This window comes from Nerophis lumbriciformis, linkage group LG34 (assembly GCF_033978685.3).
Source record: "Nerophis lumbriciformis linkage group LG34, RoL_Nlum_v2.1, whole genome shotgun sequence".
Lineage (NCBI taxonomy): Eukaryota > Metazoa > Chordata > Actinopteri > Syngnathiformes > Syngnathidae > Nerophis > Nerophis lumbriciformis.
In genome coordinates this window covers 20,427,980-20,443,213 of record NC_084581.2, presented here as the reverse complement: position 1 = coordinate 20,443,213, position 15,234 = coordinate 20,427,980, and the positions used below count along the sequence as shown (strand labels likewise).

Below are 15,234 nucleotides of genomic sequence, written 5' to 3'. Positions count from 1 at the left end.
TGTAACTCTGTCGGTCACGTGACCCGGCAGACAAGTCGGTCCAGGAAGTGGACCAGGAAGTGTAGCGTAGGGAACGTTAGTTATCATTCACGCTGCAAGTTTATTTTAATTTATATACATGCATATCACCCAACGACAAAAGGTAAGAGGATAACGTACAGTTTTTAATGCTAACTTTAGCATGGATGCACTTGTGAACTTCCGACAATGCTAGTTGTTATTAGCCAAAGGGCTCCGTAGAGATGACTCAAGCTAAAGCTACATACGCAAGACATGACAACAGTTTGACAAGGGCTTCTTAAAATAGGTCGTCCTGTGAAAAAAGGTCTGTTTTCTGTTTGAAGAAAACAAACTGCTACGCCTATGTTTCGCAAACACCAAAAGTTAAGGTGCAATCGTAATATTTGACTTGTAAGTATTTGCAATGCGTTGTGTGTGGAGTAGTATTCTTATATTTGCAGCCTTGTAGACAAACATGCCATTATTTGGACTTGCTTTCATTATTAAAAAAAAAGCTTGATTAAAGGTCAAACTTCAGTTATTAAAACCTAAACGACTTTGACTATTACACTGTGGAGCGAGTGCAACCACAGGCTGCTTCAAGTAGTAAACATGAACATCATTTTTTGTTATACTCCTGTAATCCATCCATCCATTTTATACCGCTTTTTCCCTTCGGGGTCGTGGGGGGTGCGGGCGCCTATCTCCCTACAATCGTAGGAAATTACGAAGCCCCTAAACCAGCGGTCGGCAACCCGCGGCTCTTTGATCACTCTGATGCTGCTCAGCTGCATACTTGCTGACCCTCACGATTTTTCCTGGAGACTTCCGAATTTCAGTGCCTCTCCCAAAAATCTCCCGGGGCAACAATATTGAGGGTGTGCCTTTAGCGACCGATTTTACACTATCTGCGTGCCGGCCCAGTCACATGTTTTATGCGGGCTCTGCCCTTCACAAGTAAGGGACTGCAACGCAAACTTGGTCAACAGCCATACAGGTCACACTGAGGGTGGCCGTTAGAGATGCGCGGATAGGCAATTTATTTCATCCGCAACCGCGGCAGAAAGTCGTCAACCATCCGCCATCCACCCGATGTAACGTTTGATCATAACTGCATCCGCCCGCCATCCGCCCGTTGTTATATATCTAATATTAATTAAAAAAAAAAAAAAAGGGTGAAAACTACGCGAATTGCACCTTGTGCAGACAAGATTTTTCGATCGGACACGGAGGAATTAGTGATGTAAAAGACCACGTTGGGACAAAAAAACACAAGTCTAATGCCGTTGCTAGCGATACAAGTGGAAAACTTTCAACGTTTTTCGTCGCCCAAACAGATTCTTTGGATGTGATAAATGCCGAAGTTTTATTTACGGAGGCAATAATTGAGCATGGACTTCCAATCGCACTGGCTGATCACATGGGACAGTTAATAATGTAATGCAACCTTTAAAAATCATTACGCGGTGATCGCGGTCCCAAAAATAAACTTTTCTTGCATGATAATGTCCAGAAAAATTCGCTTTATATTACTATAGAGTCCTTTTAACGAATGAGTTTGATGGTTTATCACAAACCTTAAATGAAAGAAGTCCTTTGTTCTCCTGCAGCATGGCCTTGCTTTGTGTTTGGTGCGCCATCCTGTCGGCTGTATTTCACAGCACGACATACTGTTAAAAGTGTTTATACTATTTATACTTTCAATTAACAAATTGAAGTCTTGTGAAAGGTTGACAGGATAACTGGCATTAACTGTCAAAATAATTTCAAACTATTGAAGTTAGCTTACAGAATAAACATGTCAATCAACCCATATGATTTTTGCTGTAATATTTTTGTTTTGAAAAGTCACTGTGACTGATAGAAAAGTGATGGTTTTAGCAACATTTTAACCTGTCTGAATGCTAATAATCATTTTGCGAGCAAGCAGGTAAGCTGCGCGGGCGGAGCGCGCGGAGTGACCCATGTTACGAGCCCCCGGCCACGGGGGTGGCGGGCAGGTAAACTGCTTACCTGCTGCGCGTGACGCCGGCCGCGGCGAAAGCGGAAGAGGCGGGGTGTCGGTGCGGTGGGCGCGGTAGTGACCCTGGACGTGCGTCGGGCCCTTCTCGCGGATCGCCTCAGCTACGGCTCCCGGTGGGGCCCTCTCGGGGGAAGGAGCCTCGGTCCCGGACCCCGGCGAGGCGTCCCTCCGCTCCGTAAAAGTGTCCATCTCTTTTCTTTTTTTTTCTTCTGTTGTGGCATATGCTGCAGGTGCCTGCTCGTTTTTCGTATGTGGGTAACAACATTTAACTATGTATATATATTTCCCAATTGGTTTAACTGCCACCCGCAAAAAAAAAAAAAAAAAAAAAAATATCTAATTAATCCGCCCGACCCGACCCGCGAGCGGATAAAATCTTATTTTTTTAAATGTCACCCGCCCGATCCGCGGATAATCCGCGGACTCCGCGGTTGTGTCCGCAAACCGCGCATCTCTAGTGGCCGTATAAAACAACTTTAACACTGTTACTAATATGCGCCACACTGTGAACCCACACCAAACAAGAATGACAAACACATTTCTGGAGAACATCCGCACCGTAACACAACATAAACACAACAGAACAAATACCCAGAATCCCATGCAGCACTAACTCTTCCGGGCTACATTATACACCCCCCGCTAAAACGCCCCCCCTTCCCCCCAGCCCCGCCCACGTCAACCGACGCAGAGAGGGGGGAGGGGGGTCGGGGTTTGGTGGTAGCGGGGGTGTATAATGTAGCCCGGAAGAGTTAGTGCTGCATGGGATTCTGGGTATTTGTTATGTTGTGGGGATGTTCTCCAGAAATGTGTTTGTCATTCTTGTTTGGTGTGGGTTCACAGTGTGGCGCATATTAGTAACAGTGTTAAAGTTGTTTTATATGGCCACCCTCAGTGTAACCTGTATAGCTGTTGACTAAGTAAGCGTTGCAGTCACTTATGTGTGTCTGCAGAAGCCGCATACAACATGTGACTGGGCTGGCACGCTGTTTATACAGCCTGTAGAGGGCGCTAAAGACAGTGCCATTACGGCAGGCCCTTATTATTGTCGTTTTGGTGAAAATCAGCAGACATTCGATAGAATAGTTGCCCTGAATTGCGGGAGTCTCCCGGAAAAATTTGGAGGGTTGGCAAGTATGACGCTGTCAAGCGCCATTCATACAGAACTCGTGAAATAACGTCTCGCGGGCCGCGTGTCTGGTTTATACATAGCACAAATTTTAAAAAAAACTGTATGCAGTGTTATTTCATTTTAAATTTCAAAAGAGTTTTGTGGCTCACATTGTTTTCTTGAATTTGTGAAACGGGTCAAAATGGCACTTTGAGTGGTAAAGGTTGCCGACCCCTGCCCTAAACGGACATGGAGGGGAAAAAATGTTTTGTGAGATCTCGCAAAAGGTTTTCTTTCCTATGTTAGTGAACCGTAAGTAAAACAGACACAGTGATGGTGAACCGGAAGTGAAACAGACACGGCAATGGAGGAGCCTACCCATCATCCATGGGACAAGTTTATTGATTTATATTTTAGTATTGGCCTTACATATAAAGACATCAACTCGTATTTTGGTCTCACAACGGAGCACAGATGATGGGTAGGCTTCTCCATCGCTGTGTCTGTTTCACTTCCGGTTCACCATCGCTGTGTCTGTTTTACTTAAGGTTCACTGACATAGGCAAAAAACCTTTTGCGAGGTCTCGCAGAAAGTATCGCGAGGTCTCGCAGAAAGTATCGCGAGGTCTCGCAGAAAGTATCGCGAGGTCTCGCAGAAAGTATCGCGAGGTCTCGCAGAAAGTATCGCGAGGTCTCGCAGAAAGTATCGCGAGGTCTCGCAGAAAGTATCGCGAGGTCTCGCAGAAAGTATCGCGAGGTCTCACAGAAAGTATCGCGAGGTCTCACAGAAAGTATCGCGAGGTCTCACAGAAAGTATCGCGAGGTCTCACAGAAAGTATCGCGAGGTCTCACAGAAAGTATCGCGAGGTCTCTCAGAAAGTATCGCGAGGTCTCTCAGAAAGTATCGCGAGGTCTCTCAGAAAGTATCGCGAGGTCTCTCAGAAAGTATCGCGAGGTCTCTCAAAGTATCGCGAGGTCTCTCAGAAAGTATCGCGAGGTCTCTCAGAAGGTATCGCGAGGTCTCTCAGAAAGTATCGCGAGGTCTCTCAGAAAGTATGGCGAGGTCTCACAAAACATCCATGCCCTTTTAGATTCAAGATTGTTTATTGACATATGCACAGTTAAACAGACAGTTTGCCGTACAATGAAAATCTTTACTAGTCCACCATTCAACAAGTCACACGGTACTTGGCTAAAATAAAAATAAAAATGTATATACAAGGCACAGTAAGTATCATAACATTATTGCACATTCTGATTGACAGTCAACAGTATAAATATGGAGGTGACATTTGGTCACAGCAGCAGTTAAAGTGTCTTTAGTGATCAAAGGTGAAAAGTGTCTACAGTGATGGTTCACAGTTCGGGGGTGGTCATGATAGCTGTCTTTTGTTCAAAAAGATAAAAGTAAAACGGGGGGGGGGGCTGGCATTCACAAGTTAGCATTCACAAGCCTGATGGCCTGTGGGTAGAAACTGTTTGTCAGTCTCGTAGTCTTGGATTTCAGGCTCCTGTATCGCCTGCCTAATGGTAGGAGGCTGAAGAGACTGTGCTGGGGGTGTGTACTGTCCTTTATGATGTTGTGTGCTCTCCTGGTGGCCCTGGTAGAGTAGATGTCCTGTAGTGAGGAAATAGTCACAACAATGTAAAAACCCTAAAATTAGCTAGAGTTAAGAGTAATATGTTATTTTGCTGTAACATTTTTGGTTTGGGGCATACTTTATTATACTACGCCAGGGGTCGGGAACCTTTTTGGCTGAGAGAGCCATGAAAGCCAAATATTGTAAAATAACTGAGAGCCATATCATATTTTTTAACACTGAACACAACTAAATGCGTGCATTTTTAAGTAAGACCCACATTTTTAGAGTATTATAAGTCTCTTATTCTTTTTAATAACATTGTTATTCTGAAGCTAACCAATAATAAATAAAATACTTCTTACCATTAATGCGACCTTCCTGTACCCCGAAGGACAGCTGGGATTGGCTGAGCCCCCCGCAACCTTGAACAGGTGCGGCAGAAAACGGATGGATGGATTAAAATGCATGAGAACGTTTTATATTTTGAACGTTATTTTTAACTGTGATTTCCAGCGGAATTATTCAATACTTATCGTGTTAAGCAATATCAGCTAAGATTTATCTGAGAGCCAGATGCAGTCATCAAAAGATCCACATCTGGCTCAAGAGCCATAGGTTCCCGAGCCCTCTACTACGCCATTCGTACTGTGCTGGATTTTGGCATTATTCCCCTTCCCTCTGAATGCGATCACATTGATTAAAGGATAATTTATTATGCGTATGAATGTGATCCAGCATGCCATGCGGTTTTGCTTTTTATTAATTGATATTGTGGAAGGTGTCGGTTATAGTTAAGAACTTCCATCAAGCAATTTCATTACAGTTGATTTATCGGTCCCTCTAGGGATTCGCTAATGTGCAACTTCAACCGTTCCCTCAAATTACGTGCAGATTCACAACTTTGCACAATGTCCGCAACTTCTCCGCACATTTTAGCCAATCAACAACATTTCCGCTTATCAAAGTTGTCTCTGAGCGGCACTCAAAAGCAAACGTCAACTGTCTATTTACAACTAATGGAGTTTTTTTTGTGTAGCCAAAGCAGGAACAACAACATGTAACAATATATAAAAAATATATCTATTGCTCAAACAGCAGTTGTCGTCCTTCCGCATAGCTCAGTGCTACTTCGAGTTCCTGTCTACAGTGCTAAGCTTTCTGGGTAATGTATATAGCCAATAACTTCCTCGTTGAAATGTTTTTATATATTTATTAGAACATTTATTTTTTAGGGTAAGAGCATTTCAAACAGATTCTCATTTGCAATGCTGACCTCGCTAAGAGGCAGCATTTACATGACAGATATATTGAAGTGCGACAATAATCTCTCATTTACTAGCAAAAATTACCGCTACAGAGCTCTTTTAAAAGTTAATGTGTTAGAACATAAATTAATGTTTACAGTACTTTAACTTAACACTTTTTAAGCGTGAAACTAATACGGAGAACTTGTGGACAACAGGGCACCACAAATTGCAAATGTTTCTGTAATTATAATTAATTATTACTATGATTGGTTGTTATTCATTAAAACAGTACAGTAACTTTACAATTAGCTCTGCATATGTGCTTTTACTGCCATCTAGTGTCTACTTTTAAATCAGCGGGGTATAACACAAGTAAAACATCAATAGGGTATATGTTGTCCAATTTGTGTTGAAATCTTGTGCTTTTTGAGGTTAAGGCTAATTAATTGTTATTGGAATAAAATGCCGCAACTTTCTTTTAAAAGCTGCAGCTTTTAATGATTGTTGCAGCTTTTCTTACCGTGAATAATAAGTAACCACTACATATTCCATATATATTTCCTGTGCTACACTTGGTGAAACAATCATCAAAAAAGCCCGTGAAATCCTGGAGGGATTCTTTTAAGACTCTGCTATGTTCCAATTCAATGCCAACAAATGTGTTTTTGTCCTCGTATTTTGCAGTAAAGAATTGTGAAGATGGATGAAGACCATTCTCACTGTATGAGCTGTGTTAACCAGAGATGCATGATCAGACCACAGCTGGGCTTCTCCTGCGATCTTATCGCCTGCCCGCAGGTGTGCGGGGCCATCTTTCACTCCTGCAAAGCCGAGGAGCACCACCTCCTGTGCCCTCTTTTGAGAGTCCCCTGCCTGAACAGTGCCTATGGCTGCCCTGCCACTGTGGTGCGCCAACAAACGTACGCGCATCTAGAGGTGTGTCCTGCCGGGGTGGTGTGCTGTACTATGGAGTTAAGTGGTGTTGCGCCAAATGTCGAGAGGGGTTCGCTGAGCACAGAGAGTAAGGTTGTGAGGGTAATAGAGCCAACTGTCCCGTTCTCGTCACAATCTTCATCCTCCGCAGAATCTGCGAGAGAGAGAATTATTAATGGAATTATTGGACTGAATGAGCAGAACGACACTAAGCTGCACGAGGCCACTTTGGAGACAGCGAGGAGCTTGGCCACCGCTTTGGAGTTGGTCAGCAGTGCTGGTGCCCCCGATAGCTGCACTGAAGGCATGAGAGCAGAGGCCACTCTCCAGGCGAGTAGACTGGGCCGCCTCATGCAGCGTGGACTGAGTGCAAATGGGTGTCAGGAAGAAAGAGATCCAAATAGTTCAGTAACTGAGTGTCTAGAGATCAATCAAAAGGGAACTCCCATGCACATCAGCAAGGGAGTGGCGCAAAGGGCTGGTCATGTGGTGCTACAAGAAAGGGGGCTGATCCCAGAAAGCCACAAGCCTGAGTGGATGCCGCACAGCTGTCAGGGTTTTGACCATGACAAGTCTCTGTGTCGATCACAAGCTAAGATGGAGGACAAAGCTGATCTGGAACAGGGTGAGGACCCCATGGAACTTGAAGAAATTGATGTCATCACAGCAGAGGAGAACATCTTCTGCCTGGAAAAGTCCAGAGACTCTCAGAAGATCTCGGATACGTTTGGTATTGACGGAAGACACGTTGATTTCGGTACGCAGACCTTCTCTTTTTTAGCAGCCAGCCCGGAGAACTACATAAGGGTCGGCGACATGGCCTTAGCCACCCATCCCAGACCCGATGGCTACCTATGGCGTGGTCTCGTCCTGAAAGAAATCTGCGCTCAGTCTTTTCGCCGGGATCAGTTCTCCTCGCATTTCACTAATGTCCACGGTGACATTCAGCCTGGTCTCGACGGGTGGATAGCGCATCGTTGCCCCCTCGCTTTTTACGGCTGCCCCTTCTCCCAGCAGAGGTTTTACCCCTCGCGTCCAGGGGCCAAGGTGATCTTTGACAGGCGGCTCAGGTCCTTCGGAGTCCTGCTGTGTCCCGGTTCAAAACCTTCAGGCGATTCCCAGTCCAACCTGTTCAGCGGACTACCGCATGAGATACTATGGCACATAACTGGCTTCCTGGACAGTTTCAGTCTGTGCCAGCTGTCTTTAGTATCGCGGACCATGAGGGACGTGTGCAGCGGTCTCCTCCAGACCAGAGGCATAGTGGAGCTGCAGTGGGAGAAGACACAGTGCTCCAGTGGGCGCAGGGCGGTTTCGTGGCAGATTAAACACAAAGTAAGCTGGAAGTGAAAAAATAACTGAACCCCTATTAATAGTAAAACTAAAAAATAATCTTAAAGGATGAATGAATTAGTGCAATGCAAATTACATCTCGTTCTTTCGATCCTTAGGAGGTCCTAAGAATGCACTCACACATTTGAACCTACAGACAAAAACTGTCAACTTCCCAAAAACTGCATTAAAAATGAGGTACATCAACATGTGTGCCACTTTTAAAAGTATATCATCCCAATGATAATCCCACAGTTAAGTTTAGATTTTGTTTTTTTTAATTGAAAGTTGAAATTGCCAATAGTTATTGGAATCTAAAATACAATTTGTCGATAGTCTGTGATGTCATCACTTGTGTTATTCTTGGTAGAAACGGACATAGAACGCGAGTCAGCAACAGGAAGAGAAAACTAGCTGCAGCCACTACAACAACACCGAAAACATTGAAGGTGTGGGAACATTTCACCCTAAACACGTCAAAAATACAAATAACTCGATGCGATTTTTGCAAAGCGGACCTCTCTTTTCATGGCGGTGCATTTCAAGCAGAGCCATGTCAGACTTCCAGAGGAGGATAATTGTTACCTAGCTCGCTAGCTAACTGTGTGAAAACAATACCTTTAACTATCATTTTAGCCAAAGTCCTCCAGCCAAACCTTGTCCATGTATCTGTGTGTAGCTTTCTAGAATCAAGAACATTAACATCCTTTGGCTAATTAATATTTAAGTGCCGTATTTGACTATTATAATGATACAGTCGTCCCTTGTTTATGGCGGTTAATGGAGACCAGACAATGACCACGATACACGGATTTCCACAAAGTAGGATTATTATTTTCATAAGAAAAAAAAAACTGTTTTGACTTACTAAACGTGTTTTTTAACATTAAAGCACTGTAAACATGAAGCAACACCCATATAGATTTGTTTCACCCAATATAGCAGTCCTTCTCAAATAGTGGGGCGGGCCACGATGTCAGGGGGTATTGTTTCCTTTAATGTTATTAAGCTTACCATGTTATGCAGAGGTATAGTTATAACAATTTTATAGACAATGGAGAGTATAGTTTCTTCTTCCTAGAGAGGGGCGTAACAAAATATTTGAGAAGCACTGCAATATAGTAACCTTGAGTGTGTTTTACTGTATTGTACTGTACTCACCAGTAGCCCGCTGGATCCTCCAAGCGTCATCGCTATGGCCGTCGCCCAGCTACTAAAACACGACCACAAGGTGGAAATATTTTGTCAGATTCTGGGCAATTCTTCTAAATTAGAATTGGGCTTTGAGTGCTGAAACCACAGGCAAAAGTTGTTCCGCGAAAGCTTGGTAAACAGTCGCAGATACGATCATTCGCTGTGTTGTTAGCATTCTGTCTCGTGTGTTGTCATTCCAAGTAGCTCAAGCCAAAGCTGTTTTATTGATGTTGAAATTGAAGCGCATCAAAAGAGTTTGTCTCCACTTTGCTCGGAAATCTGCTGATAAATGATTTGTTCAGTCTCAGTTCGCCTGAAATGCTGCGCTGAATGTCCGATGCTGCGTCCCATTGTTGGCGTCGGATATTGTTCCACATTCAAGTCTCACCAATGTGAAGATGTCTTATTGAAGAAAATACGACAAATACTACACTGTAATTAGGGATGGACGGTAGGGCCTAAAATCTACATTGCGATGTATATTGCATTGTCCCGCGATTACAATGTATATCATTTTATTTGGTATGTAATGATAATAGAAACATTTTAGAGTAACTAGTACTATTAAATTGGCGTCCTGTTGCCTCATTTCACGTTGTATATTTTCTCCAAAATATTATTAATCTCTTTGCTAATTGACTGTTCCTGTCTGGTTATTTTCGGTTGCAACGTTGTTCTATCTACACTTCTGTTAAAATGTAAATAGCATTTATTATTCTGTCCTTTCAATTTCGATCCACCTAGCCTTGTTTACATGCAAGACCACTAGCTTTCCTGTTATCGGTTAGCATGACTTATTGTATCCTCGTGTGTGTGTGTGTGTTAAAGCATGTTTAGTTATTCCTCGTCATTATAAGAAACTTAGTTTATTTGCCGCCACGGAGGCGGTGATTACTGCCAAAACTTTGGGACACATGCATTATCTCCATGTAACGGTAGAATTAAAATGTCTATCGTCAGCCACATTTATTATCATATATTGTTAGTGCTGGTGCCTCACAATAACAAGGTCCTGGGTGCGATTCCGGGGGTCTTTCTGTGTAGAGTTTGCATGTTCTCCCATATAATAAAAAAAAAACTAAAAATCTGGAATGTAGTGAAGCCGCAATATTCTAAGCACGATGTGCTGTAGTAGCAAGGGACAACTATTATTATTTGTGCAGTCCTAAAAAAAAATCTGTGGTACTATTAATGGCTTTCTACAGCTTGATTTTTAAATGGACCAAAGTGTAATAGATATGTTTAGTTTTGCAGAAGCTTAATGAGAAGTACAGTTCATAAATAAGTGATAATCCTTATTGTTATAACGTTCCAGAAATATTTTAAGCTGAAAAGCCAATGAATAGATAGACTTAGACTTAGACTTCCTTTTTATTGTCATTCAAATTTGAACTTTACAGCACAGATAAGAACGAAATTTCGTTACATGAGCTCATGGTAGTGCAGGATAAAAAAGCAATAAGGTGCATATATAAATAAATAAATAGATTACTGTACAGATAAATATATTGCACTTTTTCACATGCATCCACGTTTATGGATGTATGTTATATTGTCTTTTTTATTCCAGCGAGTTAATCCATTTTGGGGAGAGTTGAGGGGATAATTATGATGCGTTCAAGAGTCTTACGGCCTGAGGGAAGAAGCTGTTACAGAACCTTGAGGTTCTGCTTCGGAGGCTGCGGAACCTCTTTCTAGAGATTTATCACGCTTCATAATAAAATTAGATGACTAATTGTTACGGTAGTCCATGACTAATTGACTATCAAATTAGTTTGTTGTAGTCCTATTTGAGTAGCACTTTTGCAGAAAATTGCAAAATGGGAGAAATTGTAAGCTTTGAATAGTAGGGAGGAATTAGTGCTCTCTGGTGGATAAATGTAACAATTGAATGCCAGTAGTACAATCATTAATATAAAGCAGGCCTGGGCATATATTTTGACTGGGGGGGGCAAATTTAGAGAATAAAGCAGGCCTGGGCATATATTTTGACTGGGGGGGGCAAATTTAGAGAAAAAAATGTGTAATACAAAACCTCACAATAATGTCTGATTGAATGCTAAAAACGGAATGGCATTTTAAATTTTTTTACTGAATGAGACACCCAGAATGTACATGAAAATAAAGAATATGGGATGTACAATGTTAACTATGGACTATAAAACACTGAATATTGACAACATATGAACGTCACACCCCCTATCGATTGACATATTTTATTATCAAGCAAAACGCAACAAACACAGCGAAATATGAAAGCGAAGGGTAAAAAAAAAAACTTAAACCACTAAGTTTTAGAATTTTCCTGTGGAAATCTCCTTCCGCGTCTGTCCCTGACACCCGCATTTCAGGCTGGCCGCCCTGGAAACGCTCTGTGGAAACGGAAACACTGCTTGGTGCCTTGTCTGAGCTGCTGTGACTTAGATTACCATAGTAACTAATTAGATGACCATAGTAACTAATTAGATTACCATAGTAACTAGTATATCATGCAAAAGCGCAGATTCCAACTATTGAAATACTTTGTATAGTTCAAGACTTACAGTCATTTGAAAACATCACTGCACATCATAATGGCAGCTACACTTTCCATGTTAAAGATCTAAAAAAATTATTTTGGATTGTCCGGCTTGCCAGATTGAAAAGCTTAATGGGCTGCATGTGGCCCCTGGGCCTTAATTTGCCCAGGTCAGATATAAAGGATTGGGTTTATGATTTAAAAAAATGGCATTTTTAATGCTTTTCAATGGGCCGTTTTTGCTGCGAAGAACTCATTTCAGTTTTTGTGTATTTTTTTAATTGGTCTTCTACTTTAGCTGTACCACTGTACTTGCAGCACATTTCCCACCTGGATCGTTACGTGAACACGTCTATTGAGTGTTTTTGTTTGGTTTCAGGTGTGGAGATTCAGCACTGCTTTCACCCCAGTGCTGAAATGGGGCTGCAGCGACGTCCCCAGCATGGCCAAGCACCTCCAGAAGTGCCACTACAACACAGTAGAGCACAGGGCCGAGCCCGTGGCCCTCCCTGCTCTGTGTCCCAAGCTGGACGGCTTCTTGCTGAGTCCCACCCTGCGCCACGTCTCCCCTTATCCACGCCTCTGGCCGGTACCGGACTGATCACATGCCATTTTTGGGGAAATTGGGGCATTCATAACCACAATACGAGTCATGTTGCTACTGTACACTCCACAGGCATGCAACAAACTGTCTGTTTAAATGTTAAATGGATGTTGTCCTTAAAGACACTATTGAGAGCGTTGCCTTAGCACTGCAAACACAAGTGACTCTCTTTTGTAAGCACAAAGAAATTGTTCACCTGTATTTTTAGTGCAATATATGCACTCTAGACTTGCGTGAATCTAGAAAATAATGACAGCACGTTCCCAGGATTTGTTTTTGCTCGTCAATGTTTACGTCATGGATTGTTTGATTTTAGTATTTACTAAAAAAAAATGAATGGATGAATGTCACCCTTTTGTCAACCATCATATTGCTGGGTTTAATGCAACATCATTTTTTTGGGGATTATGCTCACTTTAATAAAAGCAAAAAATACTTTCCACTATTAAATTGTGGGATGTCTGTCCAACTGCACTCTCTAAAAGCCGTAGATGTTATGACGTGATTGGGCAGGCACGCTGTTTATATTGTGGGAAAGCGGACGTGAAAACAGGCTGTCGACACGTCACTCAGGTCCGCATGGAGCCGGAGGGGGCGTGGCCTCCAGCTCCGGCTGAAAATCGGGAGATTATTTGTCCCGGGAGGTTTTCGGGAGAGGCGCTGAATTTCGGGAGTCTCCCGGAAAATCCGGGAGGGTTGGCAAGTATGCCAATGGATCGACCTCCAAAGTCAGCGTTCACTGTGTTCTAATGTCCAAACAATTTTTACGGAATTACCTGCATGTTACAAATTGTGTTGTTTTGGGAGTGTCGAGCACCAACTAAATTGATTTCAATTCATTTCAATTAGAGACGTTAATTGCAGATACGAGTGTTTTGAGTTAAGAGCACACTCACTATGTTTCCATGCACCGAATTAGTCTGAATACTCAAATAATTTGTTTATTTATTTTAATTTTCACACCGACATGTGAAGTCCCAGTGTCCATGCACACCCTCTAATGCAGTGTTTTTCAACCTTTTTTTAACCGAGGCTCATTTTTTGCATTGAAAAAATCCGGAGGCACACCACCAGCAGAAATCATAAACTCAGTTGACAGTAAAAAGTCATTGTCGCAATTGTTGGATATGACTTTAAAGCATAACCAAGCATGCATCACTATAACTCTTGTTTTAAAGTAGGTGTACTGTCACCACCTGTCACATCACCCCCTGACTTATTTGGAGTTTTTTGCTGTTTTCCTGTGTGTAGTGTTTTATTTCGTGTCTTGCGCTCCTATTTTGGTGGCTTTTTCTCTTTTGTTGGTATTTTCCCGTAGCAGTTTCATGTCTTATATTTCCCGCATCTACTTTGTTTTAGCAATCAAGAATATTTCAGTTGTTTTCATCCTTCTTTGTGGGGACATTGTTAATTGTCATGTCATGTTCGGATGTACATTGTGGACGCCGTCTTTGCTCCACAGTAAGTCTTTGCTGTCGTCCAGCATTCTGTTTTTTGTTTACTTTGTAGCCAGTTCAGTTTTACTTTCGTTCTGCATAGCCTTCCCTAAGCTTCAATGCCTTTTCTTAAGGGCACTTACCTTTTGTTTATTTTTGGTTTATGCATAAGACACCTTTTTACCTGCATTTACAAAGCAATTAGCTACCAGCTGCCACCTACTGATATGGAAGAGTATTACACGGTTACTCTGCCGAGCTTTAGACACTCAACAACAACACATCATTTACAGACTATAATTACTGGTTTGCAAAAAAAATTTTTAACCCAAATATGTCAAATTAGATAATCTCCCACGGCACACCAGACTATCTCACGGCACACTAGTGTGCCGCGGCACAGTGGTTGAAAAACAAAAACAAAAACACAATGCAGACCTGGGCAAATTAAGGGTCGTTAAGCTTTTCAATCTGGCATGCCGGACATTCTCAAATAATTTTTTTAGATCTTTAAGATGGAAACTGTAGCTGCCATTATTATGTGCAGTGATGTTTTCAAATTACGGAATTCAATTTGAACAGAAATAGTCAATTCCAGGGTCAAACTGCTAGCGTCATTAGACATTTTCGTTTTTTTAATGCAACCACAGTTTATCTGCCATACAAGTGTGAAAAGAATACTAAAATGTTGAAACAATTGTGCACATGGTCATGGTGTGTCACAATCATTCTATGGTCTTCATCGTTGGTTCCCTTTGTTAAACAAGACTTAAGGGTCATACATTTCCCATCCATCCATCCATCCATCCATCTTCTTCCGCTTATCCGAGGTCGGGTCGCGGGGGCAGCAGCCTAAGCAGGGAAGCCCAGACTTCCCTCTCCCCAGCCACTTCGTCCAGCTCCTCCCGGGGGATCCCGAGGCGTTCCCAGGCCAGCCGGGAGACATAGTCTTCCCAACGTGTCCTGGGTCTTCCCCGTGGCCTCCTACCGGTCGGACATGCCCTAAACACCTCCTTAGGGAGGCGCTCAGGTGGCATCCTGACCAGATGACCGAACCACCTCATCTGGCTCCTCTCGATGCGGAGGAGCAGCGGCTTTACTTTGAGCTCCCCCCGGATGACAGAGCTTCTCACCCTATCTCTAAGGGAGAGCCCCGCCACCCGGCGGAGGAAACTCATTTCGGCCGCTTGTACCCGTGATCTTGTCCTTTCGGTCATAACCCAAAGCTCATGACCATAGGTGAGGATGGGAAC

General features: G+C 42.7%; 1 protein-coding gene across 1 annotated transcript; it reads left to right on the top strand.

Moving 5' to 3' along the window:
- On the top strand, window positions 1–13,430 carry LOC133576071 (F-box only protein 30-like). The gene is made up of 3 exons (XM_061929020.2): window positions 1–142; window positions 6,649–8,232; window positions 12,321–13,430. The coding sequence occupies exons 2-3, from the start codon at window positions 6,664–6,666 to the stop codon at window positions 12,540–12,542; spliced, it is 1,791 nt and encodes a 596-aa protein (XP_061785004.2). The 5' UTR covers window positions 1–142; window positions 6,649–6,663; the 3' UTR covers window positions 12,543–13,430.
- Window positions 13,431–15,234: the final 1,804 nt, after the last annotated feature.